We start from the raw sequence: 26,319 nt of genomic DNA on the forward strand, positions 1-26,319 counted from the left end.
GTTATTATTGCAAATCTAACAAGCTTCCTAACAGCCAAATAACAAATGTCACCTGTTCCTTACGTTTAGTTAAGATCATGTTGTCGCTGATGTTGACCTCAGAGAGGATTCGACTGCAGATGGCAGAGGCTTTTCATTCAAAAGCTCATGATCCTTTTAAGTATTTCTTTACATTAATCAAAGTGCTATTTCGCTCAACAGAGATACAGTATATGAGGTCAAGCCCAGCGAGGATATCTTTCATGCTCCTGAATTTGATGCAAATGCAAATCGTAGCTGTTAAAGATGTATATGGTTAACACATTTACATCCAGTATATTTGACACAGTTTCCTCAATGCATAAATCTCCAGTTGAATTTTTGTTTTGATTTAAGCCATAATAACGAAAAAAAATACAGCTAACTAACACAATAAAACAATAAAAACATGATAACAATAAAAAACATGATTTTTGAAAAAATTCTTAAAATATACAATATTACTCTGAAAACAGTATCATCTAATTATTTGACGATGATTCAAACAAAACCTCACAGGGTTTTTTAAATGAAAGTTTACCAAAAAATAAAAATTCTGTCATCATTTATTCACCCTCATGTCATTCACCCCATTGACTTCCACTATGGACACAAAACCACTGAGACATTTCTCAAAATCTTTTCTTTTGTGTTCCATAGTTCCACAGTTTCCACACAACATGATATACAAGTTATATACAAGTTTTAAACATGAACATGAGGGTATATTAATGATGACAATTGGGGGTGAGCTGGCCTTTTAGACTATGCTGTGGTTAGTTCTACATTGTCAAAACTTTGTGCCCAAAGTGAAGTTAGTGCTTTTTATTGTTAAAATCAATAAAGGTCAAATAAACTACTGCCATTCTGAGAAACTACTAAGAACTGGGTGGGTCAAAACCTTATAATTAAATGTCACTGTTATCCTGACAGGCCCTGCTAGAATGAAAATCTGATATAGTGAGATAATCTTTGAGCTGTCTGATTGCACAGTACAATGATGTAATCTGAAGGTTGAGTAATTGGATGATTCTCCTGTAATCTCACCACAGACCAGTGCCATCATATTCCTACACAGACGATCCTTTATCTTCCTTGCGGCCCTGAAACATCCTAACCCTACATTTTAAGCAGAGCCATTTATCATACAACTCTGTCATAAAGAGCTTCCAGACAGAACCCGGAGAACAAAGGATTCATATTCCATGCAATGCACCGGTGACAACCTTTGATGTTTGTGTCGCCTCATGGCGATTTGCACCAGCCCTCAGTATGAGATTTTAAAGAAACATTAAAGTTGGCCCAAATAGACATTAAGCCTGCAGATGCGGACCTCATTTTAAGATGCTTATACAGAAATATCTTTTAGAACAATGTGACGAATCCAGTGGATTCACAGAACTGTTTGTCCACACCATTGCAGTCAACCAAAGAGCACAAGTTCTGGAATATCCACTATAAGAGCTAAACCAAGCTGCTGATGATAACATTGACAGTTGCTGTTAGTTCTCTTAACTGTTGTCATGGAAACTGATCAACCAAGTATTGGTGGCCAGGTGAAGTGTCTGCTTGCCTTCAGCGGGTCATTTGAAAAAGGCAGATGTTGTCCAATAATCATTCTCTTGTGTCAAGTAATCATCTTAGGTCAACAAATGTATACTTTTCCTTGTATACAGTCACTATGCTCTGTATATCACATTTAAATATGGCTGTGAAGTTAGTTACAAATCTGAATTAATCTTGTCCTCTGGGCACTGAATGGAATGCAGAAATGTGCATATTTGAACTTCTCATCTAAATTTAAAGTGAGGACAGGAGAGCGATTCAATTTTTTGGGAGACTAAACACGATGTCTCAATTAACCTACAGAGCCATTTGATGAGTGAGAAATATCCTGCTTTAGAGCGAAATTAAGATGTATACATTTACTAGATTAATTTTGTGAGGGTCTGGGGTGTGTAAATTAAATTGATCTAAGAACTAGATGGGTTTTACTGCAGAAAAGAGAGGATGGAATTTCTTTAAAAAACAGTCTGAACTTTCAATTTATGCAAAAATATTCCATTATAGAATGAAGCTGCTCAGGCCATGCCATAGGCTGCCTCAGCTTCAAAGAGCAGTCACAATGTGAATATACTTCGTGAAGAAGAGTGCAAAGACCATTACATTACATGCTATCAGTGGGTGCCTTTAGATTACCAGAGCCTGTGAAGGAATTAGGATTCTGATAAAACTGCTGTCAATGAGGGCAGGGATGAACACTGTTGTCTATTCCCTTTCATCAATTTTATTCTGTTATGTAACAGCTGGATGGCTGCTTTTACTCATGGGCTACTCAAGAAAACAGCCAGTGAGTAACAGATACAGTTTAACTTCATCTCTGAAGCTGGAATGGTGACATCATTGTGCAAGAGCTACACACACTATTTATAGTAACTACAGCCCAACTCTGAACAAAAGGGCTTGAAAACAAATATCGCCTCTAAAAAAACAAGGGGAATAACAGGTTTCAGTTCTCAAAACTTCATTGTGACCTAATGCAAATTCTTTTTAATAACAACAATAATCACATGGGCTATTAGAGTCCTAAATAATTTGCGATTTTGTATTGTAATAAATAATGAAGCTTTGAATATATTTTCTCATTTTACACTTATAGAAACGAATTGTAAGAAACTCTCATGAGTTCAGCTGTTGTGCCGTCATTATGACGCAGAGAAGCGCTGCGTGTAGGGCGCAGCTGCGTTCAGAGAGGGGAGGAACTGTACAAGGGAAGCTATACAAGGGATTAAATGTGTGTAACCCTCCCGTCTTTAAACGTTTAATTAACAACACTATTATATGTCAGGACGCTGGTTGAATGTTTTCACAATAAACGCCTAGACAACGAAAATAATTTCGCCGTAGAAATAAGAGACTTATAAAATGGCTAGCAGGTGAGTCGTGCTGATTTCACATTACCAGCGATTTTTCTTAAAATCAATAATCTAAATGCTTTTGCGAAGTTTGTGCCACCGTATCTTTAAATAAAAGTCCACGCTTTGCAGTTGGCTCATTTTGTTTATCTGGAGACTCTGGGAAAGATATTCGTAAAAATATTTCCTGAACTGAAGTGCGTCTTCAAAACACCCAGAGCGCCTGCGCAGGCACGCAAAGCATTCTGGGCTTTGTAGTTTTGACCTGTAAGTGCTTCTCCGCGTCTGTAACTGATTTTATTTACCAAAAAACAATAACAATCGAACACATTTCAACATGCAATTTCATTACTTTTCCATTCTAATTATATCCAAACGTGCCCAGTATACAAAGTTATGGTTGTGTACAAATGTTGTTTATTTTCAGCTAACATTGGCGTGCTGTGGCAACGATGTCAACAAAAGAAGATTCAGAAGGAAGGAAAGGGTAGATACAAATTTCTAAAATCCACATTTGATGTAAACTAAATATTTGGAGGGGTAGAATTAAGACACCTTCAGAATTTAATACATGCGTTCATTAAACATTATAATTTTTCCACAGTTCTCACCAAACCGAGCTTTACTCAGAGGTCCCTGCATCATGCCTGCCTATTGTCTATTCTCCAATGTACAACATCACCTTCATGGGTCTGGAAAAGCTGCACCCCTTTGATGCTGGCAAATGGGGCAAAGTCATTCACTTCTTAAAAGGTGAGCAGCACCACTGCACGTTCAGCTGGACATACAGCTACTCTGTGTGATTAATGTAATACATGAGAAATGGGGAAGCAAAGAGCACGAGTCAGCACAGCGATTGAGGGGGGGGTAGACAATCAGTGAGACCGAAATAATGAGGGAAGCTGTACTCCTCTTGGGAGCAGGTGAAAGAGGAGGTTGACTTCTCGGCTGTTACTGCAAGGTCGGTGGCAACATGTAACTCCGGCACACTTCAGATAACCCAGTCAGCACCGTACGCTCTACTTCTTTATTTTTCGTAAAAGCAGAGAGCATCATGGGCTAACACGGCTTACTGTGTATTTTATTATTGTTTTTGTGTGTGTCAAGTGTCAAATATGTTCACATTAATTTTTGCATTGTGCAATGATTTATTTCCAGAGGAGCAGTTTATTACAGATGAGACCATTGTTCCAGCCCGGGAGGCCAGTGAGGCTGATCTTCTTGTGGTTCACACTACACGTTACCTGAACAGACTCAAGGTATAAATGCAGTATGTGTTGTGTCCATGCCCTGGCTTGTCTTTTCACTCAGCCCTTCACATGACTCCCATAATTCCATACACTGATGGCAAAAGGTTACTATAGGCAATGCAAATAGCCAATTTTCAAACTGGTGTATCCTTTAGTTTAATTGTACTTACAAAAGACTGCAAATGTTGGCCTTTTGTAAGATTAGTGTGAAAAGCGTAATCAATAATAATCTATGATAGCGCCATTTAGACTGTGGACTCTTCCTACTTATGAAAAAGACATCTAGACATCCCTTTTTATCTCACCAGCAATGAGCTAGTGATGCAGTGTACAAAAGCAAATTGCACCGGATTACTCATGAGCAGGCCTTTATTCCTATCAAATCAATCTCAGTCTTCTGCACAGATTGCAGTCTGTCAAGAGCCTAACGCACCCATGAGTCAGCTGCTCCACCATGCAGTCTACACAAGCAACTTAAAGTCTTCTTAAAGGAACGGTTCACCCACAAATGAAAAAAATTGTCAGTATTTACTCACCCTTATGTTAATTCAAAATTCATGTGTTATTTGTTTAGTAGAACACTACAAATTCTATACTATATAGTGTGGAAAGGAGAGCTTCGAAACGTAAGTCATGATTTTGGCAACCTGGCCCTCTGAAGCTTATGTCTAGCCCATATTTCATCCTTCTGGAGCTTGACAGACATGATCACTGTGAACTATTGTTGCATGACAGGAGTTGTGTGTCATTTTATCAAAAATGTCTACTTTTGTGTTTCATGGAATAATAACAGCACACGTTTAGATAAACACGAGGGTGAGTAAACAACGAAATTCTCTTTTTTGGGGTGAACGATTTCACAGTGATTTTAGTCATCTGTATTTGTTGATGCATGCCTTGCTTCAGTGGTTGGTTATTGCTGACTCCTGCTGCTCTCTGTTCACTCTTGAAGGCTGATCATACAGCTAGTTGATCGCCCTTTAAATTGGCTGTGTATGTATTTTCTCTTCTCCTTACTGCATGCAGAACGCTGTCGTGGAGGGCCCCAGAGAGGTATCTGAGTGCTGCTGTGACCGAATCTTATGTACTTGCTTCACTTTTAAAATTTTTTGTAATATGCAGTAAAGTTGATCCAGCTTTAACATTTTGCCAACAGTTTGCCTTTTCACTAAATCACCACCTGTTTCAAAGCGATTCCACTTCCAGATCTGGATTTGAAATCTGATTTACTGTACAATCCACCACAAACCCCTCTATGAATTTACTTTCTGTTTATTCATTTGGTTTCTTGCCTGAACTATCAATCTTATTTCTATTCCATTTTACTTCACAATATCTGTTGATTGTAATTGGAAAGAAATTGTAATTGGCACAATTTTGTAATGAAATGAAGGAGTTTGTAATTGTAATTTAGACCCCATGTTTCAGATTTCTTACATAGAAAAATGTGCATGTGATCTTTGCCCCTCTCAGTGGTCTCTGGTGGTTGCCACCATCACGGAAATCCCACCTGTACTGTTCCTGCCCAACTTTCTGGTACAGCGCAAAGTTCTGAAACCACTGCGTACACAAACGGGAGGAACCATCATGGTAGGTTTCAGTTTTGCCAAAAACTGTAAGTACAGTATAGACGGTTTCAAAGCAACAACATAAACATTACCGCACCTAGCTTTTGTGGCCCAAACTTAACTTCCGCTACAAATCCGCAAAGAATAGAGTCCCTGTAGATTATATCCAAAAACATGCAAAATTAATAACAAGTAAATTACATTAGCTAGCAATTTAAGAGTATGTCTAGCCAGTATTATTTTGGTTTACCAATAGAAGAACCATAACTTGGCTAAACTTAAATGGGACTAAGTTACACAACCCATTCAACAAATTGTTTGTTTAATAAAATTAACATGCAATAAAATTCAACAAATTGTTTTTTAGTACAATTATTATACAATAAAATATTAGTATAAATTAATATGAATATAAATTGATTCAATCATAAAAAGTATTATATTATTAGCCACTAGCCAGACCAATGTGTACCGGAAGTTAAGGGCAGTCCACGAACACATTTGTGACCCCCAATTTAACTTCTGGTACACATTCACAAACAATAGAGTGCCTGTAGATTATTTCTGATAACAATCAAAAGAAACGGATAAGAAACGTAACTTGGCTAAAGTTGTCTCTCCAATATTTTGAATTAGACACTGATGCCAAGCTCAGCCTCTAGATGTCAATGTACCATACGGTTTGTTTAAATGCCAACAAATACAGGACCCATTCAACAAATTGTTTATTTAATAAAATGAACATACAACAAAATTCAACAAATTGTTTATTAAATACAATTATTATACAGTAAAATAAAAATACAAATTAATGTTAACATAAATTAAATACAATATAAATAGTTATATTAGTAATATTATTAGACACTAGCCAAACACAAACCGGAAGTTAACTGGGGGTCAGGTTCGTCCGATGAAATGGTGTATAGGAAGAAAAATACATACAAAAAGATTCACGCTCTATATCTTCAGCTGTTGTATAATCAAAAGGTTTTGGTTTTACCACTATTACGCCCCATGACAATTTGACAAAAACTCTTGCACTCAGAATTTGTGGTGCAACTACAATTTAAGACCATACTGCAGAGAATCTAATACAGTGAGTCATCCACATTGTTCAAAGTTTAAAGTAGAAACATTTTGTTATAGAGTTTTTGTAAAGGCCCAATTTGTGCCTTTCATTGGCATACATTGAAATAACCTAGGGAGGAACAGTCAGTAGGCAAGGTTCTGAACATCTGCGATAGAGACGCTCCAAGGAGTTTCTCGCAGGTAACACTTCCACATTAACATTTGCAGGCTCTTTTGAAGCTATCATAGGAACAGACATACTCCTTGCATTTTTCTCCCAATTTGGGAGTTAAGCAGAGGATTTAAGAATACAAGCTGAGAACACTACTTTAATTCCTAATGAGTTTTCAGTGAGTTTCATGTCTCAGCGGAAGTTTCTGTTTTTTTTGGATCTTAATAACTTGCTTGAATATGTGTGCACTTGGGCCCATGACAATTCTCTCTGTAGTAAAGTCTTGCTTATATAATTGTTGTGTTTAAATGTTTTATTTGATGAAATTTAGTAAATTGGTTAACAATGAGAACACTACTGAGAATGTTATTTACCAAGGGCATTTAACCAACAAAAAAGACAACAGTTTGGTATCACAGCAATTATGTATAATAGCAATTATATTTTCTGCTAAATGTGTTGCCATTATGTTATGTTGTGGGTGGCCTAGCGAATTTGCTATGGTGCGCATTCCTCACCTTGCCGCCACATGAGCTAAAAAACTAGTCAGATTTGTAAAGGTTAAAAATAACCCAATAAATGGGAGACTGGTGGCTCTTTATAAAGTCAAAATGCTACAAATATCTTAATTTATTTAACAAGCACTGAGTTAACTATTTTGCGGTGTTAAAACTAACGGAACAACTTCCGGTCAAAATACCGCAAGCTGGCAACATCGAAAATGTAATTAATTAATGAAATCCAGTTAAAAAAGACTGATTTTACTGACCTGATCCTTCTGCTCGCGATGAACTTCCATGGTACACAGACAGTATACTGTCATGAACTAGTGGTTAGCAGTTGTTCAGTTTTAGCGCTCAGACTGTTTGCGTCAGTGCGTCAGCGTATGACATCACATTAACGCGAGAGTAATGTTCTCGCGTTACTTTCAGTGCTTACACTAAATGATAAGTGTAAACATTATCACTAAATGATAATGTTAATCACATTAACGCGAGAGTAATGTTCTCGCGTTACTTTCAGTGCTTACACTAAATGATCTGCGCAGCACTCCGTAAACTCCTCCGACACACATTTTAAAACTGCTTCGCACAACAGAGGTGGCCAGATAGGTGGCCGTCCATCATTCAGGGGTAGCCATGGCCACCATGTAGCTACGCCCCTGCGCGTACGACTGTCTTGCTAAAATCACGCGATATGGTTGGTCAGAGAACCACTAATTATTACTGAATCCAACTTTGTAAGACACTTGCTTGTCAGTTAAACACGAGACATTTGCTTGTCAGGCAAACATGACAGTGCCTTTAGCATCTCGAGGACTCATTTCTCTAGTGGGTCTTCCTACCCTCCATGTTTTCCCAGCAATGTAAAAGACTGCGGTAAATTACCTTGTGGTATGCCAGGTGTACTCCACAGTATTGCGCACTGACAGACTGCCACTGCGCGACAGATGAACTCACAACGAGTGTGCTCCACTCGTCCCTCTCAGCCCGAGAACATAATTATACCTCCCATCGAGCCCTTCTCACGGCCTGCTAATTGACTGCCATTTCAATCAGCAGTCGACTCGCTGGATGGAGGTGTCGTCTTCGTTGTGGTTCGGGGAACATGGGAGTATTTACCGAACGTCTCTATGTTAGTGCGCGAGGAAGTTCAAGGTTAGACAACAGCCATCCAGTATTGCGGCCGTTTGGGAGGAGTTATCATAACAGGCAGACTCATGTCATTAATCTCTGCTCTGCTGTTGTGGATTTGATTATTATCACGGTTTTAATGTGATGATTATAAATGAGATCAGATGTGAACACTTTTTGTTTAACTGCTCTGATAACAAATGGTTCGGTCGAGCAGAAAACTGGAAATGTCTTGTGGTGAACTAGTTTAGCGATATAAATTGAGGCTTTTTTCCACAGCAACTGTCATGGTTTCATTTAAGGTGTTAATTTTATTGACAAAAAGTGTCAAGCTTTACCCCAAATTAGTCGATCCCCACAATTTCTACCCAATGTTTGGTATTACTTGAAACGTATATTTATTATACAAATGGTCAAAACAAATATCTAAAATGCTTGACAGGGTTTAAAGCTATAAGGTGACTGCCCTAAATCACGCTATGTAGTAAACTATGTAGTATATGGTATTCATTTTTAGTCCATGCATTGAATTTAACCTATGACCTTTTAGCCTGTTAAATCTGACCCACCATCTAAAAGAAAAATCATTATTGAGGCATTTTTTCTTTGTCATAATCATTTACCATGATACCTATTCTGTTTAGTTGAAAGTATTGAGCAATTTAAATAAAATATTAATCATAGGTAAACTTATGTGCACGCTGGTTCATGAATCGATTGAAAGTTATTGCAGACTTAAACTTATGATGCAGTTTTACTGACGGATAACCAATCAGCGAATGCCCTAAAGAGAGAGAGAGAGAGAGAGAGAGAGAGTAAAAACGGAAAGATAGAGCTGAGTTGAATTTCTCTATGCCTCCCAAGAACAGCTCAGGTCTTTGGGCTCACTGATAGCCTTCTCCTTATGCAAAGCCATGCACTGTCTTCAGCCAGGGGATTGAGCTCAAGAACAGTGTTTGTGTTTGTGTGTGTGTGTGTGCGTGTGCGTGTGCGCGTGCGTGTGCGCGTGTGTGCATGTGTGTGTGGACATGTTTTTATATGGGGACCTAAACCTGAATGCACACCAACACATGGGGACTCGTGTCAGCGTGGGGACCAAAATTGAGGTCCCACGGGCACAAAAGCTTATAAATTGTACAGAACAATATTTTTTAAAAATCTAAAAATGCAAAAAGTTTTCTATGATCTTTAGGTTTAGGGGTAGGGGTAGGGGATGAAATATACAGTTTGTACAGTATAAAAACATTAATCCTATGGACTGTCCCCACGGAGATTGTAAACCAGGCGTGTGTGTGTGTTCGTGTGTGTGTTCGTGTTTGTATATCCCGATGGGGACCTAAACCTGAATGCACACCAACTCACCGTGGGGACCAAAATTGAGATCCCAGGGGCACAAAAGCTTATAAATTGTACAGAACGATAATTTTTGAAAATCTAAAAATGCAAAACATTTTCTACGATCTTTAGGTTTAGGGGTAGGGTTAGGGGATAAAATATACAGTTTGTACAGTATACAACTCATTACGCCTATGGACTGTCCCCACGGAGATAATAAAACATAACATACATGTGTGTGTGTGTTCATGTTTGTATATCCCGGTGGGGACCTAAACCTGAATGCACACCAACACATGGGGACTCGTGTCACCGTGGGGACCAAAATTGAGGTCCCCAGGGGCAAAAAAGCAAATGAATTGTACAGAACAATTTTTTTTTTTAAATCTAAAAATGCAAAAAGTGTTCTATGATCTTTAGGTTTAGGGGTAGGGATAGGGGATAAAATATACAGTTTGTACAGTATAAAAACATTACGCCTATGGACTGTCCCCACGGGGATAGTAAACCAGACATGTGTGTGCGTGTGTGTGCGTGTGTGGTTCTGCTCTCTTAGTTTGCCACTCTGCTTTACTGGAGACTGAAAGTAGATTTAAATGCACTAAAAAGAACCTGTGACTCTTGCTAAAAATATTTCAAGATGTAGATTACCTTTTAAAATGAGCCTGTATCCATTTATGTTATAGGCCTATAAATTGAAAAATATTTTGTATTTTGTCATTGATTTGAGATGTGTTGAGGGTGTTTTTAGTCAATTGTTTTTTTCGTTCATTGTAAATACAAGGGCCTATGAATGTGTAACATTTGTTTCCAATATACTCTTTATACCCACTAAAGTATTAAAACAGCTGTATTGCAGAAAATGTCCGTAAAGCCACAAAAACGTCCTCCAAATGCAAGACAGTCAGATTACTTTTGACAAGAGGAACTGATAAAAAAATTGTGATCTGGTCTAGTTTGGGCTATTTTTGAAAGATGAGTGAACAGCTAATACTTATTTCAACAAAGAAACCCACACATTTTCTTTTTATTGCATCTCTCATTGGAATGTGCCGCTCTTGGATAACGGTCTTATCTGTCATACAAATGGGTATTAACCCTTGGTGTGATGGAAATGTCATTTTAAAGCCATTTCCTGTTATTCCAGTGCCATGAAACGTGTTCGATAGATTGGATTATGCCCCATGTTTATGGAAGATAATAGACGTAAAAGGCAGTTTCTTAGATACAAGACAGATATGTGAATAAAGGAAACACATAAAGAAAGCATTAACAACTAATGAGTTCAAATATTGCATATTCATGCACATAGACTCAAGAAACTCTTCTTAAGTTTGCAGTAGACTATATCGACTTTAGTGTGAAGTTCAAAGTCTTCGTAATCAGATCAAAGAAGTTCAGATAATGTTGTATCCGCCCCCAGTTTGGGTGCCAAGTTATGCTTTGATTTTACCCAGCACATGAACAGTTCTGTTTCTCTCTTAATTTATTGATGACTTGAAAAATGGGAAAATGCCAACTCTGAAACGTGACTGTGAAAATAAAGTGTTCTCTCGTTATACCTAGGCTGGGAAGCTGGCGATGGAAAGAGGATGGGCAATTAATGTGGGTGAGTTCTTTTCACATTCACCACTTGAAAAACAATTGCAGGGAGAATAAACACATCTCACCGTGGCTTTTGCTACTCTTCCTGCTCATTTGATTACCTGCCACCTCAGACAAACTAGATTGTGTAAAGAAGTCGAGAGAGAGCGTCTCTTTATTATTAAGATGGTTGAAGAGTTGAGAGACAAAACCAAGTCACTGGCAACTTTATTTAAAAAAGATAACCCTGGCTTTGTATGATATCAGTATTCTTTTCTCGTCCTGGTTTCTGAAGAAGTGGGAGAGACTTTCAGCGGTGCTTCTGCAAGCTCAGCTTATTTCCTTGTGTCGCTGATGGATAAACAGTGCTGCTCTTTGCATCCACATTGACAAACATTAATGGACAATGGACGGCTGTTCATTTGAATGCATGTGCTGTGAGGGTGCTGCACGGTAATTGAAAGGTGTGAATCAGCAAGCGGGGTCGTGTGAATGAGCAATAAATGCTAATGAAAACCCAGCCCACCTCTGTAGAGGAGCTTCCGGAGTGCAGATTCATATAATGAGGCTAACTGTGTCGGGGTCACGGGAGGACAGATTGCATCTATTCCCTGAATTTGTAAATATGATCCTAATTAAAAGCTAAAAGCTAGGTCTCTCAGTCACCTAGAGTTTGCAGGGGCAGTTCAGATGGAAACGTCCAAGGGACATTGGAAAACAGACTGCATTTATACACTGCTCACTGAATATAAAGGTTTTTGAGGGTGCTGTTTTGTTTCTCTTGCAGGTGGCGGTTTCCATCATTGCTCCAGTGACAAAGGAGGAGGTTTTTGTGCCTATGCTGACATCACATTAGCTATCAAGGTGAGATGTTTGCACTAGTACACTAGCGATTTCCAAAACCTGTCATCTGTATGATTAGTCATCTAAATCAAGTGTTAAGAAATGAATGAATTAGAAATATTATAGTAATACCACCACAGGTCCAGTGTTTGAAATTTGGCGGCATCTAGCGGTGAGGTTGCGAATTGCAAACAACGGCTCACGCCACTGTTTGGCCCTCCCTTTCGAAGCACTACGGTGGCTGACATAGAACTAAGATGTTGTCACTTTTCCACTTCTTTGCCGATGGAGATAATGTATTTACGAAATGCGCTTTGTAGAGCAGTTTGTCCGTTTAGGGCTACTGTAGAAACAACATGGCGAATTTCATGTAAGGGACCTGTGGTGTATAGCTCATTATAAGGTAATAAATACATAACGCTTCATTTTGTAAGATCTTTATACACCTCTGAAGACATAGTTATGTATATTATATTGCATTTCTGGCAATAGATCCTCCAAAAAATTACACATTGACCTGGCTTAAAGCATTTAAATTTTTATGATTTTTGTATGAAAGTACTGTGGGACTGCAGTTCAAGGGGACAATGGGTCAATATAACCCGTTATGAATATGTATATTATTCCGTATAATTTATTGATAAATAATGTTATATATAAGTTGAAAGTTGTCATGAAAAGCACATTATTCGAGTGTAGCTTACTGCCAAAGTTACTTGCACCAAAAACATATATTCAAAAAGTTTTTTGTATTCTTAAAAATTGTAGTTTATTATTTAAAAAGCGGAGATAAGTTACGCATCATTAAACCTTTAAAAATGTATCCATCTTTTCTCCTCAGACAATTCAGACTTCGAGTTTATCTTCTCATTAAAAAAGTATGCATGGACTCATGGGTACAAATATAGTGACTATAATGGCATCTATGTATCAGCTTTTACAGAAACTCATTGATTTTTTGCTTCAGCCACACAGTCATCTCGCTCAGATTGTTGCTTTTTGTCTTGCAATGAGATCCACAAACCCCTCTGTAATTTGTTCTGCTGTCAGGATAAAAACTCACTTCCCTCCTCTGTGTGTTTCTCTCTGCAGTTTCTCTTTGAGAGGGTGGAAGGAGTAGCAAGGGCCACCATCATCGATCTAGATGCCCATCAGGTGAGCAGTCCTTTTCAGCTCGCTCCGTCAGTCAATGGTACCGCAGAGCAATTGACGATGTAGACATGATAATATCCCCTATTTGGCAGAAAAGTCAATAATTCTGCAGTCTGATTGCTGATATACAACAGTCTTGACTTTTCTGTGGAAACATGCTTGTTTGCTGTCATGCCACTATTAGTGTTCGCTGTTTAGTGTGTGATCACCATGGTAATCGTTGCCCAGTGATGTCAATGCTGTTCTTTGTTGTTATGTTATGGTTTTGTTCATACTCTTGTGTTTGTATTGAAGTAATACCTTTTTCTGTAGTTCTTTTGACAGCTTGCAAGACTATTAAAGTGGTCATATTTTTACTATTTTTCCCCTTGAGTGACTTAGAATGACCTCTGGAATTAAATGAAAGATTTTTGTTTAAAGGGGTCATATGGCGTGAATACTTGTTTTTCTGTGTCTTTGGTGTGTTATTAGTTGCCCATGCATGTATTAGACACGTAAAATTCCACAAATTCAAGTGTTGGAACAAAAGATGCATTCTATCTAAAAGCGAATGCTCACCCAGACCTGCCTGAAACGCCTCGTGTAACCACACCCCCACAAATCTACATCAGTTCGTGGTTTGATTTGACTAAGACCGCCCAAATGTATACGCAAGTAAGGTGGGCGTACCTGTCAGTACAATTGCTTTGGAACCAAATATGGTAGGAGGTGTTACATTTCCGTCACACGCTCGCAGTATTCGACCAATCACTATGCACTGGTTAACTGGCCAATCATAGCACACCTCGCTTTTCAGAGCGATGAGCTTTGTCAAAAATCTGCACGTTTCAGAGAGGCTGGGCAAAGAGGAGATACAAACATGCACGGTATGTGGAAAATACAGCGTTTTTGAACCTTAAATCGTGTATACACATTGCATTACATCTAAACAAACAATAATATTCGTTTTAGCCGTGTCATACGACCTCTTTAAAGCGCAAGTGTGTATTTCTGTACCTCTAGAATCAGGAAAATTAAATTGCAAAAAAATTTACCGGTTCCAAATAGCTTTCTTAACCACTCCTCCTATCTGGCTTGGGTTGAATAAGCAGTCCGGTGTCAAACTCACGCCAGAACTCTTGCCATAACAACCTAAGCACTGTGCCTCAGAGGCACATTGTTTATGGTTTTCGGGGGAAGCAACCTGCAAAGTCATTGCTTTTTGGTGTATACAAAAACATTCCATACAAAATCAATTAGGCCCTTTAGAGATGCCATGTTCACTGTACCATATCCAATAGACTCTCTATGGACATTGGGGGCACTCAAGGTTTAGTCTGATGTTGTGCTAAGCCGAGAGAGAGAGAGAGAGAATAATAATAATAATTCGTTATATTTATATAGTGCTTTTCTGGGCACTCAAAGCGCTTTACATGGAAGGGGGAATCTCCTCAACCACCACCAATGTGCTGCATCCACCTGGAGGATGCGACGGCAGCAATATTGCGCCAGAACGCCCACCACACACCAGTTTATTGGTGGAGAAGAGACAGAGTTACGAAGCCTATTAGTACATATGGGCATGATTAGGAGGCCATGATGTATAGAGGCAAAATCCCTACTCTTATTCAAAGGACATCTTGGGATTTTTTAATGACCACAGAGAGTCAGGACCTCGGTTGAACGTCTCATCCGAAGGACGGTGCTTATTGACAGTATAGTGTCCTCGTCACTATACTGGGGCATTAGGACCCACACAGACTACAGGGTGAGCATCCCCTGCTGGCCTCACTAATTTTCCCAGCAGGTCTCCCATCCAGGTACTGACCAGGCTCAACCCTGCTTAGCTCCAGTGGGAAACCAGTCTTGGGCTACAGGGTGATATGGCTGTTGGGTGGTTTCATGATTTTATTTTTGCCATAAATCATATTAGTAGTCTCCCTTTATGTGTGTGTTTTGCAAAAATGTTCATCACTGTGTAAATCAACACATTTCCATCCAGTTTACAGTTTATTGCCCTCTACGTCCTAATGAGAAACATCCTCTTCTAATTATCTCAGCCTGAAGTTCACTTGGACCCAGGAGCTGTTGTTCCTGATAATTCTCACGCTGGTACATAAAACTGGCATAAGCATTTTAAAGTGTGGCTTGATTGTAATGATGGTCTTTTGCTCATCGACTAAGGCAACGAGGATCAGATCGATATCACCACCGGGGGGAATAATTCACAGAGGGCCACGAGCAGAACAAAGGTGGGGATTTTCATGCCGGCATATAAATGGATGCAAAAACGCTGTCTCAGCTGGGTTTACGGGCTGTGAAAATATCGAGGAGGGAAAAGTTGGCGTTAAGACTCCAATTAAAGGCTTAAAATGATGACATGTAATGGCAGATGCTGGTCTCTGGTGGCTACATCGGTTCCATATAAAAATTCATGAATGCTTGCTAATAACCAGGATTATCTGCACAATGAGACAACAAATTGTTAGCCTTGTGTAAGACAACATTTGACGACTCAAAGTATTAACAGTTGTTGTTAGCATCCCTCGACTATGACAGACCCAGTGATGACTTAAGAACAGTGGTTTTGAACAGGGGGGGCATGTCCCACAAGGGAGCCCCAGCTGACTTCCAAGGGGGCCTCAGGGTGACTAATAATTTAAAATTAGACAAAATGAGCACTAAAATACATTTTAAAATACATTTTAAAACAACCAAAAACCAAGATATTTCTTATTATTTGTTAATTTTTCTATTGAATCAACACTTTTCCAGTTAATATCAAGCTCTGAAATATTTTATTGGGTAAGAATTTTGAGTTTTTGTAAGCGGCAGGGGGGCCTTTGAATATTGTTGAATACAGTGGGGGGTCTTGGAGTCAAAAAGGGTGAGAACCCCTGCTTTAGAAGGAAGTGCGTCATATTTTTCCATGTTAAAATACTTTCTCCTATACTGCAGCATACATAGCGACAATGGCTCACCCAATGGCATACATTTTGGGGACAGGACAAACTACTTGCCTAACCATTAAGAAAACAAGTACAACAAGACCTCAGGAATTTAGATACGATGTTATTGCACAGCAGGTGTGAGATGTTGGCATACTGTATATTCTGTCCTCTGGTCATACAACAGCGTTGACACTACAGATAATGTTACCATCTAATAACAATTTACCGCTAGTTGTCTAGACAGTCTGTAGAACTTGAGGGCCACCAAATGTTAGCATAATCACCCGGAATATTATTAATGTTCTTCCTGTTATTTCATAGGTCTTGCAATTGCTACATGGCAATCTTTTTGCCAGCAGCAAGGTTTTACTGCTTGAGCGCACAGATGGAACAGAGAGGACAATGTGAACGAACCCCTAAAGTGTGGTCTCGTAATTGGCTGACAGTCTCTCTGAACAGCTGAGAAAGGGGCCATTTTGGAATCGGAGGTTGTAGCCATCTTGCACATGAGTTGTGAGCATTGCAGCAGTCTTAAATTAAAAGTGACAGTAGCCAGACGTCGTAAGTGACAGCAGAATAAAGAGGGATGGAAATGTTACGTCTTCAGAGGACAGATCTGAATAGTTAGTCTCTCTGAGAGTCAGGAAAGGCTTGTGCTTGCATTTCTGTGTCAGTCATGCTTTACATCAAAAACAAATATCTACTTTGTTATGCACATAATAGGCAGTGAACATCCATTGTTGGTGAACGCTTTTGACGTGATGGGTGAATTATGAGAGAATTTCGATTCATTCTTTATACTACCTACATCATCTATCCTTCCAGAATTTTCAGTTTTAAATAAACGATCTGCAGAAGGTTCTACTCAGTTGGACCAAATTTAGATGCGTTTTAGACAAACAGCTTATATTTATATCATTCATTGTTGAACTTAATTATTATGTATGTACAAATACAATTTTTCCACTTAAAATCCACTTGTAAGCATTAAATTGGTTAAAATTTGATTTTCGTTTTTGGGTTCCCTTAAGACCTTTGACACAGTAGGCAACCCTTCCTGGATAAAGTATTGACTGACTATCTAGAAACTTAAGCTGGGCACCTATCTATTATATTTCTATTATTTTTATTATTTGATAACTACTTTGTTATTTTTATTACTTATTTACCTTTTTTTTAAATTAATAATTAGTTTTTCCTTGTGTATTTACTTAATTATATATTTATTTATTTATTTGAATTGTGTTGAAGTTGTGGAGAGTTTGTTTAACGGATCACTATGATGTAAAATTGTTAAAGTTTGATGGGATTTAAGGGGGTAAAAATGTAATGGGGGTGATAATATAGCAGAACATTGCCTCATGATCTTTGTCTGTTTATGTGTTATTCTACTGGAAAATTAATAAAGAAATAAAAAATGTAACTAGAATGCAAAATAAAAAAAATCCACTTAAAAATGATGAGGGACCACGATGCTCATTGCTCTAGTGTTGGATTATTAATATCCATAATTATTGTTATAAATGTGAAAAACAGGAATCTCAAGCAATAAGAACTTTATGCACTTATATCCGCTCTTTTATATGCTTGATATTGCAGGGAAATGGACACGAGCGGGATTTCCTGGAAGACAGACGCGTTTACATAATGGATGTTTATAATCGCCACATCTATCCAGGAGACGGATATGCAAAGAGTAAGTTAATGCGCATTTGAGTGCATATGTAAATGGGCATTTAAAGTGATTCTGATTATGTAAAGATATCCTCTGCATCTATGATATGAGGAACTAAAATGCTTCAAATCACGGTAATCTTTAGCATGGACTAGCTCATCATTTGCATATATATACAAATTCACACATACACACCATCACAAAAAATGACTGGCAGAGAAAGAGATGAATTGATGCACATGTCGGAAGATAGTGTACAATAATTTTCATTTACATTTATGCATTTGGCAGACGCTTTTATCCAAAGCGACTTACATTGCATTATCCTATACATTTATAGGTATGTGCAATTCCCTGGGATCAAACCCACAACCAATGCTCTTACCACTGAGCTACAGGAAAGCGTTTGCTCTCCTACAGGGGGCAGTGTCCTGCTACCCTTAAAGTATTTTGGTGGATCCCTGCCTTTTATAGATTGTTTTTTGCATCAACTTCTGTTTTGTTGCGTTGCAAGGCAAACACAGCATTGACATCCTCATATTACTTCTATATTGTAATTCTAGTGCTTTTTTTACTTTAATTATTAAATAATAATTGAATTATGTGCTTCATCCACATAATCTACAGACTTCATTTTAAAATTGTAGTGTGCTTGTTGACATTTAAACGGTGAAAACCTGAAAATCAGTAGTCTTCCATTCTGAATTTGCAGCATTCAGAATGTGATTGACAGTGATTGCAGCATCTTGAATGTGATTGGTGTTGGTATTCTTTGCGGTCTTGCTTATTGTGCAAGAAGCATATGTATTGTTGCTAATATTTTCCGCTCAGGTGTGTTTATGTGAAGCAAAGATGGCAGACGGCACTACATGCCACTCAAGGAGCTGCCATTTAGATGGATAGAAATGCAAACAGTTTCATTTTGCACTGATGGGCCTCCTTTAAGTGGCCCATAAGTGAATTTCCTTTAGGATTTCCTTTTGTTAAAATATCAAAGAATCAACTTATAAAATGACTGACATAATGCTTCAACAAGGATCAATATGGTCACGTTATAATCTTTGTCAATTAGCGTATACGTTATCTGAAAAACGTTCTTTCTTTCATTTGCGTTTGAGTGACAATGCTGTAAGCTTCACCTTGCGTAGTGTGACAGCTTGTCAAACCTAAGATGATTTTTGTAAAGCATTTCCTCGCTGTAAGGTGTGTTGAACCGTTCGATTTTCAGAACAAAACCTTCTATGTACGTGACTAATAGCACCACCTACTTTATTGAAGGCGCACACTGCCGTTCTAAGATAACTTTTGGGTTGCCTTGTTTTTCTTTCAGTTTCATTTGCTTTTATGGCTTTTTCCCTCAGTGACTGTTCTGTCTATTCAAAAGGCATGCCTTATTTTCCTTCTCTGTGTGTCCTCCTCACATATGCAGTTAAAGACTAATTAGGTCTTAGAAGCTTGTGAAGGCGAAGTATTGTGCTCTTTTTGCCTTGAAACTCAGCTTAAAGAAGTATAAACCTGCTTTACATTAGTTTTCTTCTAGACGTTCGTTTTATCATTTGAATAAGACACGCTCCTTCTTAAAACCACCATCAGAGGTTGTGCAGGACATCAGCAGAGGATCATTTCAATGTCAATCACAGTTAAGAAACGTAAATTAACCCACAGATCCAACACTGCTTTACATGAACCTTGTACATGTATTAAAACATTAGTTTTCAGAAATATTATCTCACAACAGCATAACAACTAATGAACACAGGTTCCTGTTTTCCATACGTGATCTGTCCTGATAGACACACAATGATTGACAGGCTGAACATGCCTTGAAGTGTAGATCATTATAACGAGTGTCACGAAAGTCATTTCTCTGTCTTGTTTTCAAGTTAACTTGAAGTTGATCAGAGTTTTTCTCTTATTAAATATTTTGTTTAATAACATAGATACTGTCTCTGCATAGGTGGTCAAACACAGTAAGATTAGATATTTCTTCACATGAACAAAAATCAGAACATTGGTTTACGGAGTCTGGTACTCTTACAGAGACTTACAGGACACCTATTTTGGTGATATCTGTCAGGTTATAAGGCAATTTTCTTGATGCCATTTCATAAAAAAGCACTTTTAAACCAGCCACCGGTTGAAATGAGCTGCTTTAAATTGCCGTTATCCGTTTGCCTCCTTTCTTTTAATCTGAAGTATAATCTTTAAATGAGATGAACGTTTTTGTTTTTGACTTCAGGGGCGATTAAACGAAAAGTAGAGTTGGACTGGGGCACAGAAGACATGGAGTACCTCCAGAAGGTGGAGCTCCACACGGAAGGTGCGCTGAACGAAGTACGGCCAGACATCATCATCTACAACGCAGGCACGGACATCCTCGATGGAGACCCTCTCGGAGGTCTGGCTATATCCCCACAGGTGCGGTTGTCTATCATTCTTACGTTCATCCTTCCATATCGGTTCTGAAATTCGCTGGCAAGGTTTTTTAGCCCAGTCAATGAACTCCCATATTAATTATTCAGGCCTGCTTTACAGCATAGAGACCTGGCAGGAATGCTGAAGAACATCTTTGCCTTCTTTTAGATTTGGAGGGAGAGTAGAAAAGAAGATTTTAAATAAAATCTCATGTATAGTGTTGTACAGTGTAGGGGGTTGCTACAGCATTTTGATATACCTACACATGAGGGTTACCTGATATGACTTATAATTCATATTTCATGTGCATTTTAAGTTTTTGTTGTGTTAGTTTTACTTGAACAGTTTTATCCTCAGATGTGTTTGCGGTTAGGAATGATAAGCCCTTTTTTAATGAACTGTTTTGGCATAGATTTGGCCCCATGAGTCCGGGCAAGGTTTGTCTCCATTCTCTCTAAACACTTTTTCAAGCGGTAAAAAATAGGCCAGTCAAACCATTTAAAGGGGTCATATCCTACAGAATCAGTTTTCTTTCTCTTTCTCTTTCTTTCTCTGTTATTGAACAGTTTTAACATACTGTAACGTTCAGAACTTCACATTCCCCCTCAGAAACATTAACGTGTGGACCACCCACATTTACTTACCATAAAGTATCAGTGTTCAGGATATGTCAATCCAAAACTGTATGACTTTCTTTCTTCAGCAGAACACAAAAGCAGATATTTTGAAGAACATTGGTAACCAAACAACATTGGCCCCCATTGACTTGGACACTAAATATGTAATCTTTTTTGTGTCCCAGAGAAGAAAGAGTCATATACAGGTTTTGAACGACACAAGCATAAATAAATGATGACAGAATTCATCTTATTCTTCCTTGCTCTTCAACTCATAATTACTTACTGCCAACTGCCTTTTATACAAAAGCATATTAAACATGGTAAAAATACTCTCTATTTTCCCTCAGGGTATAGTTAAGAGAGATGAAATTATCTTCAGGGCTGCTTGCCGCAGAGGGATCCCTATCCTCATGGTGACCTCAGGGGGATACCAGAAGAAGACTGCCCGCATAATCGCCGACTCCATCCTGAACCTGCGCAGGCAGGGTTTGATTGGTGGAGAAGCTTCAGAGGAGGCGGGACCTTCACATGTGTCACTCATGATGAGCAAGTCTATGTCATCAGAGGCCACATTCAGCGGCATTTAAATTTTCCTGATTTTGGGGCTTGTCGAGCTACACCTGCAGCGACTGATGCAGACATTTAGAACAAGTAAATAATGTTGATGAATCGAATGGTTTAGGTGGACTAAGATTGACTCAGGATCAACGTTTTCCAAATTTTACACTCTTATAAATGGCTTGAAGTAAAGGATTAAGAGTTTTTCCCAGTTTTTCCCCATTTATAAAAAAAGAAAAATACTGTGTTTTATGCAATGCTTGTTTTGCACATTAGGTTTGTGAAACTCTTTAATTCAGTGGTTCTCAAACTTTTTCATTGTAAGGTCCCCTTTGTGTTAAGTGCATCGCTTTGCGGCCCCCCATATAAAGACGTATAATCTTAAACTTAGAATTTTAATTAAACCAAAAACATTCAGTTATACAATGCTGGAACCTCAATTCGTTTGGTTGGTGGTGTCATTTTTCTGATGTTTTATTGCATAAAATCTATGATAAATTTCTATATTTCATAAAATGCCACAAAATCTGTGGCTCCCTGGATCCATCTTGGGGCCCCCCAGGGGGCCACGGCCCCCAGTTTGAGAACCACTGCTTTAATTAGTGCCCACCAGTTGGATATTGAAAAGGGAATTGATTTATTTTCAATTTATGCACTCAAGGTCTATTGTATAGTCATACGTTTCCCTGCAACTCCCCAGGTTGAGAAAACAGTTGATTTTATCAAGCATTTTAGAGGCAGCTCTCTCCAACATAGATTAGATTTCTTTTATTCGATAAATGAAATTATGACATTATGAATATATTTCAGATTCATTACAGGACAGGTTTCTCATTGCTTTGACCTGCTCTGCTATCATGCCTTAAATAATTCCATGACATTAAATGAAAGCTGCTCTTAAGACGTGCTTTCGTGACCAATCGGTTTTAGCAGCACGCCAGAATTCTCATTTGTGTGCATCAGCAGGTGGACCGCTGTCGGGCTGAGAACTCTCTTGTCATATTACGGTTGGCAGACTTTTGAAATGTCTTCAGGCAGGGGCCGGGGCTTTCTCTATTAGAATGAAACTCTTTATTGGAGAGCATGAGAGACGGTGGAGTTGGTTGGCAATGGCAGTTCTTAAACTGAGATTTGGCCTTCCTTAATTTAGCAAAACAGTTCCTGTTGTTTAGAGAGTATACAGAAGATAATGACACATTTTTCTTTCTTTTTTTTCTTTTGTATTCTGATTTTCAATTTACATTCTCTCTCTTCCCTAGTTAGTTTCTTTGCACATATTTATTATTGGGTTGATTGCCCTTTTATAGGTCTGGCAAGTTTATTTGAAAGTCCTTTATTGAATCAAGCCATTTGGACATAATGGCATAATACATTTTTGTTGAGCATTTATCCTCATGTTCCTTTGGGGGAAATTGTCCCTTGAGTGCGCGATACTATTCTATATTGTCGTGAAAGCTTATTTGTAAATAAATGTATAGTACAATACAATGTAAGTCGCTTTGGATAAAAGCGTCTGCCAAATGCGTAAATGTAAATGTAAAGTGCCACATAAGAATCCACAGGGAAGAGCAAGTCAAATGGCCTTCCAGTACTTTCATCAATGCATTGCTTTGAGAGCATTGATGGATGGCATATGATTATGAATGGGCGTTTGAAACGTAGGTTTGCAAGTTTTTTCCCTTTGTCTGAAAGCACTGTACCCCTTTTAAATCAAGAACAAATGTGCACAAAGGCCAAGCGCAGCTGGATGAAGCTATAGTCTCTGCCAGCTTTAAATCTTTCCCTACCTCTTTGTGTAATGTCTGAATTGATAGTGTGAACAACAGTGGAATATAAACTACAGATTCACATTTCTCATAGGTCATGTTCCACTGTTATAAGTAGTTATTGATTTGCAGCAGTCCTACGCTTGCACAGAAACCATTTTTGCTTAAGGAGGTACAGTACTGTAATGTTAGTTGACGTCAACAGACGTTTGCACAGAACTTCTGGTTTTCACATAACAGCCCCACAAGATGCGTCTCAATTCCCTAAAAATGTAAATACGTATGTTCAGGTATCAAACACCTGTCTGTTTCTCATCTAGAGATACACGAGAAGGGGTACGCTAGGTCATCGAAAGCTTAGAGATAAATGTCCTTTAAGAAATCACTGGTTTAAAGAGGTTCACAATTGAGAATATCTCATGCGTTTTTATGTCTTTGGTTTAGGTTATGAGTCTGTTTTCAATGGGATTGCACTCTTGCTGGAGGGATCTTGGTAATGGACACTAATGAGAGTAGTAGGGCTCTTTTCCTTCCTTTTTTTGTCTCTAATGAAAACCGTCGTAAGGATGCATGGGAAGGTCACATGAAAGGCGTAAACCCTTTAGCTCTAGCCAGCAGCTTAATGGCGTTGTACATGAAAAGGTCCACAGTGGTCCTGGTTTCATGTGGATAGTGCTGGGAAAAGAACTCTTTTGGTTGTTGATAAGAATTGCATTAACATTATTATATAAAAGTGTTTTGTTTTGTTTCTACGAACACTAAATGTCTTATGTACTTAATGTGAAACAAATGTTTAACAATGTGTATTTTATTCTTTCTCTTAAATTATTTTTGATATAAATTAGTACTCTTATTTAACTCGCTACACATTAATATGTTTAAACCTGTGTTTTACATTTGTAAATATTCCATTCATGAAACTACTTAAGAGAGATGGCGCTTTAACGTCTAACAAAAGTGCCAAATGTGATGTTTTCTCGTTGGATTTATGATGTTTTTTTGTACCTGCACTTTTTGAATACCATTTCCATGTAAGGATTGGCAAAATAAATCAAATCTAAAATGCAATTACAGAAGACCTTGTGTTTATTGTGTACTGTATATGGTAATGCTTCATATGATATATATGGCTTTTTCCCACATCAGCAAAGCATCTTCAAACACCTGCTGGTTTATTGTTTGAAAGCCTCTCCATCAGTAGATTAATGTTGAAAGCAACTGTTCTGCTTAGCGGCGAGAGAAATGGGCTCCATTATTTATCAGCTCGGCTTTCAGTCTCTTTGTTAACTTGTTTGTATTGAAGTGCAGAAGCAGATATCATCTATTTATGCTGATGAGAATTAATTAAGGAGGCAGATGGATGTTATACTGCCACAGTCTTGCAGGATCAGCAGATCTTACTGGACTTTCTTGATGCTATGTGTACGGTGAGAAGAGAACTGTAAAGAGCATTTAACAGTGAGATGCGTAAACAACTGACGTTGAACGGAAGTGCTGACAATGCAAATTTCTGCCAAATTTTAAACTTGGACACCAAGATTTGGTTTAGTAGGCATGTTAATCCCTGTTGTATCTGGATCATCAGGGCACCAAAAGACGAATTACTACCGTTTGAAATGCTTGTTTAAATGATTATACTTTTACTTTATATTTTTTTGCAAATCCATAGTTTTTTTTTGTGCAGAAGACAAATTTGCCTTCTAGTAAATGGGATTGCTAACAAATAGCTTTCTATAGACCACTTGGCAAAATGTAAACACTGATCCAGAAACACTTGCGGTTAAATTTTTGTATTACATTTTTTTAATCCTAAATATTTAATTAAATCTTAAAGATATTTGTTTAACATTTTGATTCGGTTATACATGTTCTGTTGGATGTATTTTGTTCAAACTGCAACATGAAGTTCTTCTGGACCAGCGTAGGACCAGCATTGTTTACATCTTGCAAAGTGGTCTATAGGCAGTTTCGTCGGACGCACGCATCTGGCCCGAAGTTAACTTCCGGTCTGTGTTAGGTTATAACATCATTTATTTTCTATTTAATTTCTATTAGTATTTTATTGTATATAAATTGTATCAATAACTACCCAACAGTTATTGATTTTTTTCTACCGGAAGTTGTATGTCCAGTGTGTAATTTTTTGGAGGATCTATTGACAGAAATGCAATATGTATGTACTTAACTATGTCTTCAGAGGTTACACAATGAAGCGTTATGTTTTTATTACCTTAGAATGAGCTATTTCTATCTACATACACTGCGGGTCCCCTTTCATGTAATTCGCAATGTTCTGTCAGCCGTCGTCGTGTTTCGAACGGGAGGGGGAGGGGTGGAGTGAGCGGTTGGTTGCAATTCGTAACCTTGCCGCTAGATTTCACTGACAGGACCTTAGTCTGCTTTTGTTGTTGCCGCTGCAACGGTCTATAGATAGAAACTATAAAATATATTTTTCCCAATAGAATAGACAGACACTGACCAGCTTTCCGATATACCAACCATATGCAGGACGTGTACCACCCAACACCCCACCCAGAACTGATCTCAGGGCTTTTTTAGGAGCTCCCTATGACTCAGCATTCAAGCGTTTAGGGCTCACCGACGTCATTTAAACTGTCCGTCTGGGAGCTACAAAAGCCGCTCAAAGACGTCTTTATCCAGACACCCCCACCAATGCTTTCCAGTACTGCATACAGTTTACACAATATGAGGTAATGAGTAACGTGTCCCTGCTTTCTCACACTTAAGCCTGATTATAGTTTTTTTAGAAGTTCTTTGAAGAAGAGACGCTGATGTCTCTTTTGTTGCTTACG

General features: G+C 38.3%; 1 protein-coding gene across 4 annotated transcripts; it reads left to right on the plus strand.

Annotated features, from left to right (window-relative positions):
- The first annotated feature begins 2,750 nt into the window (after nt 1-2,750).
- Nucleotides 2,751-24,569, plus strand: hdac11 (histone deacetylase 11). Of its 4 annotated transcripts, XM_057362004.1 has the most exons (13): nt 2,751-2,954; nt 3,066-3,200; nt 3,361-3,420; nt 3,538-3,686; nt 4,092-4,192; nt 5,210-5,236; nt 5,657-5,773; nt 11,530-11,572; nt 12,335-12,411; nt 13,483-13,545; nt 18,072-18,168; nt 20,387-20,565; nt 21,530-24,569. In XM_057362004.1, the coding sequence occupies exons 3-13, from the start codon at nt 3,386-3,388 to the stop codon at nt 21,767-21,769; spliced, it is 1,128 nt and encodes a 375-aa protein (XP_057217987.1). In that variant the 5' UTR covers nt 2,751-2,954; nt 3,066-3,200; nt 3,361-3,385; the 3' UTR covers nt 21,770-24,569. The 4 variants fall into 4 exon arrangements, with proteins under 4 accessions (XP_057217987.1, XP_057217986.1, XP_057217989.1 ...); XM_057362003.1 differs by lacking the exon at nt 3,066-3,200; XM_057362005.1 differs by lacking the exon at nt 3,066-3,200 and having other exon boundaries at nt 2,765-2,812.
- Nucleotides 24,570-26,319: the final 1,750 nt, after the last annotated feature.

Source organism: Triplophysa rosa, linkage group LG20, assembly GCF_024868665.1.
Source record: "Triplophysa rosa linkage group LG20, Trosa_1v2, whole genome shotgun sequence".
Classification (NCBI taxonomy): Eukaryota; Metazoa; Chordata; class Actinopteri; order Cypriniformes; family Nemacheilidae; genus Triplophysa; species Triplophysa rosa.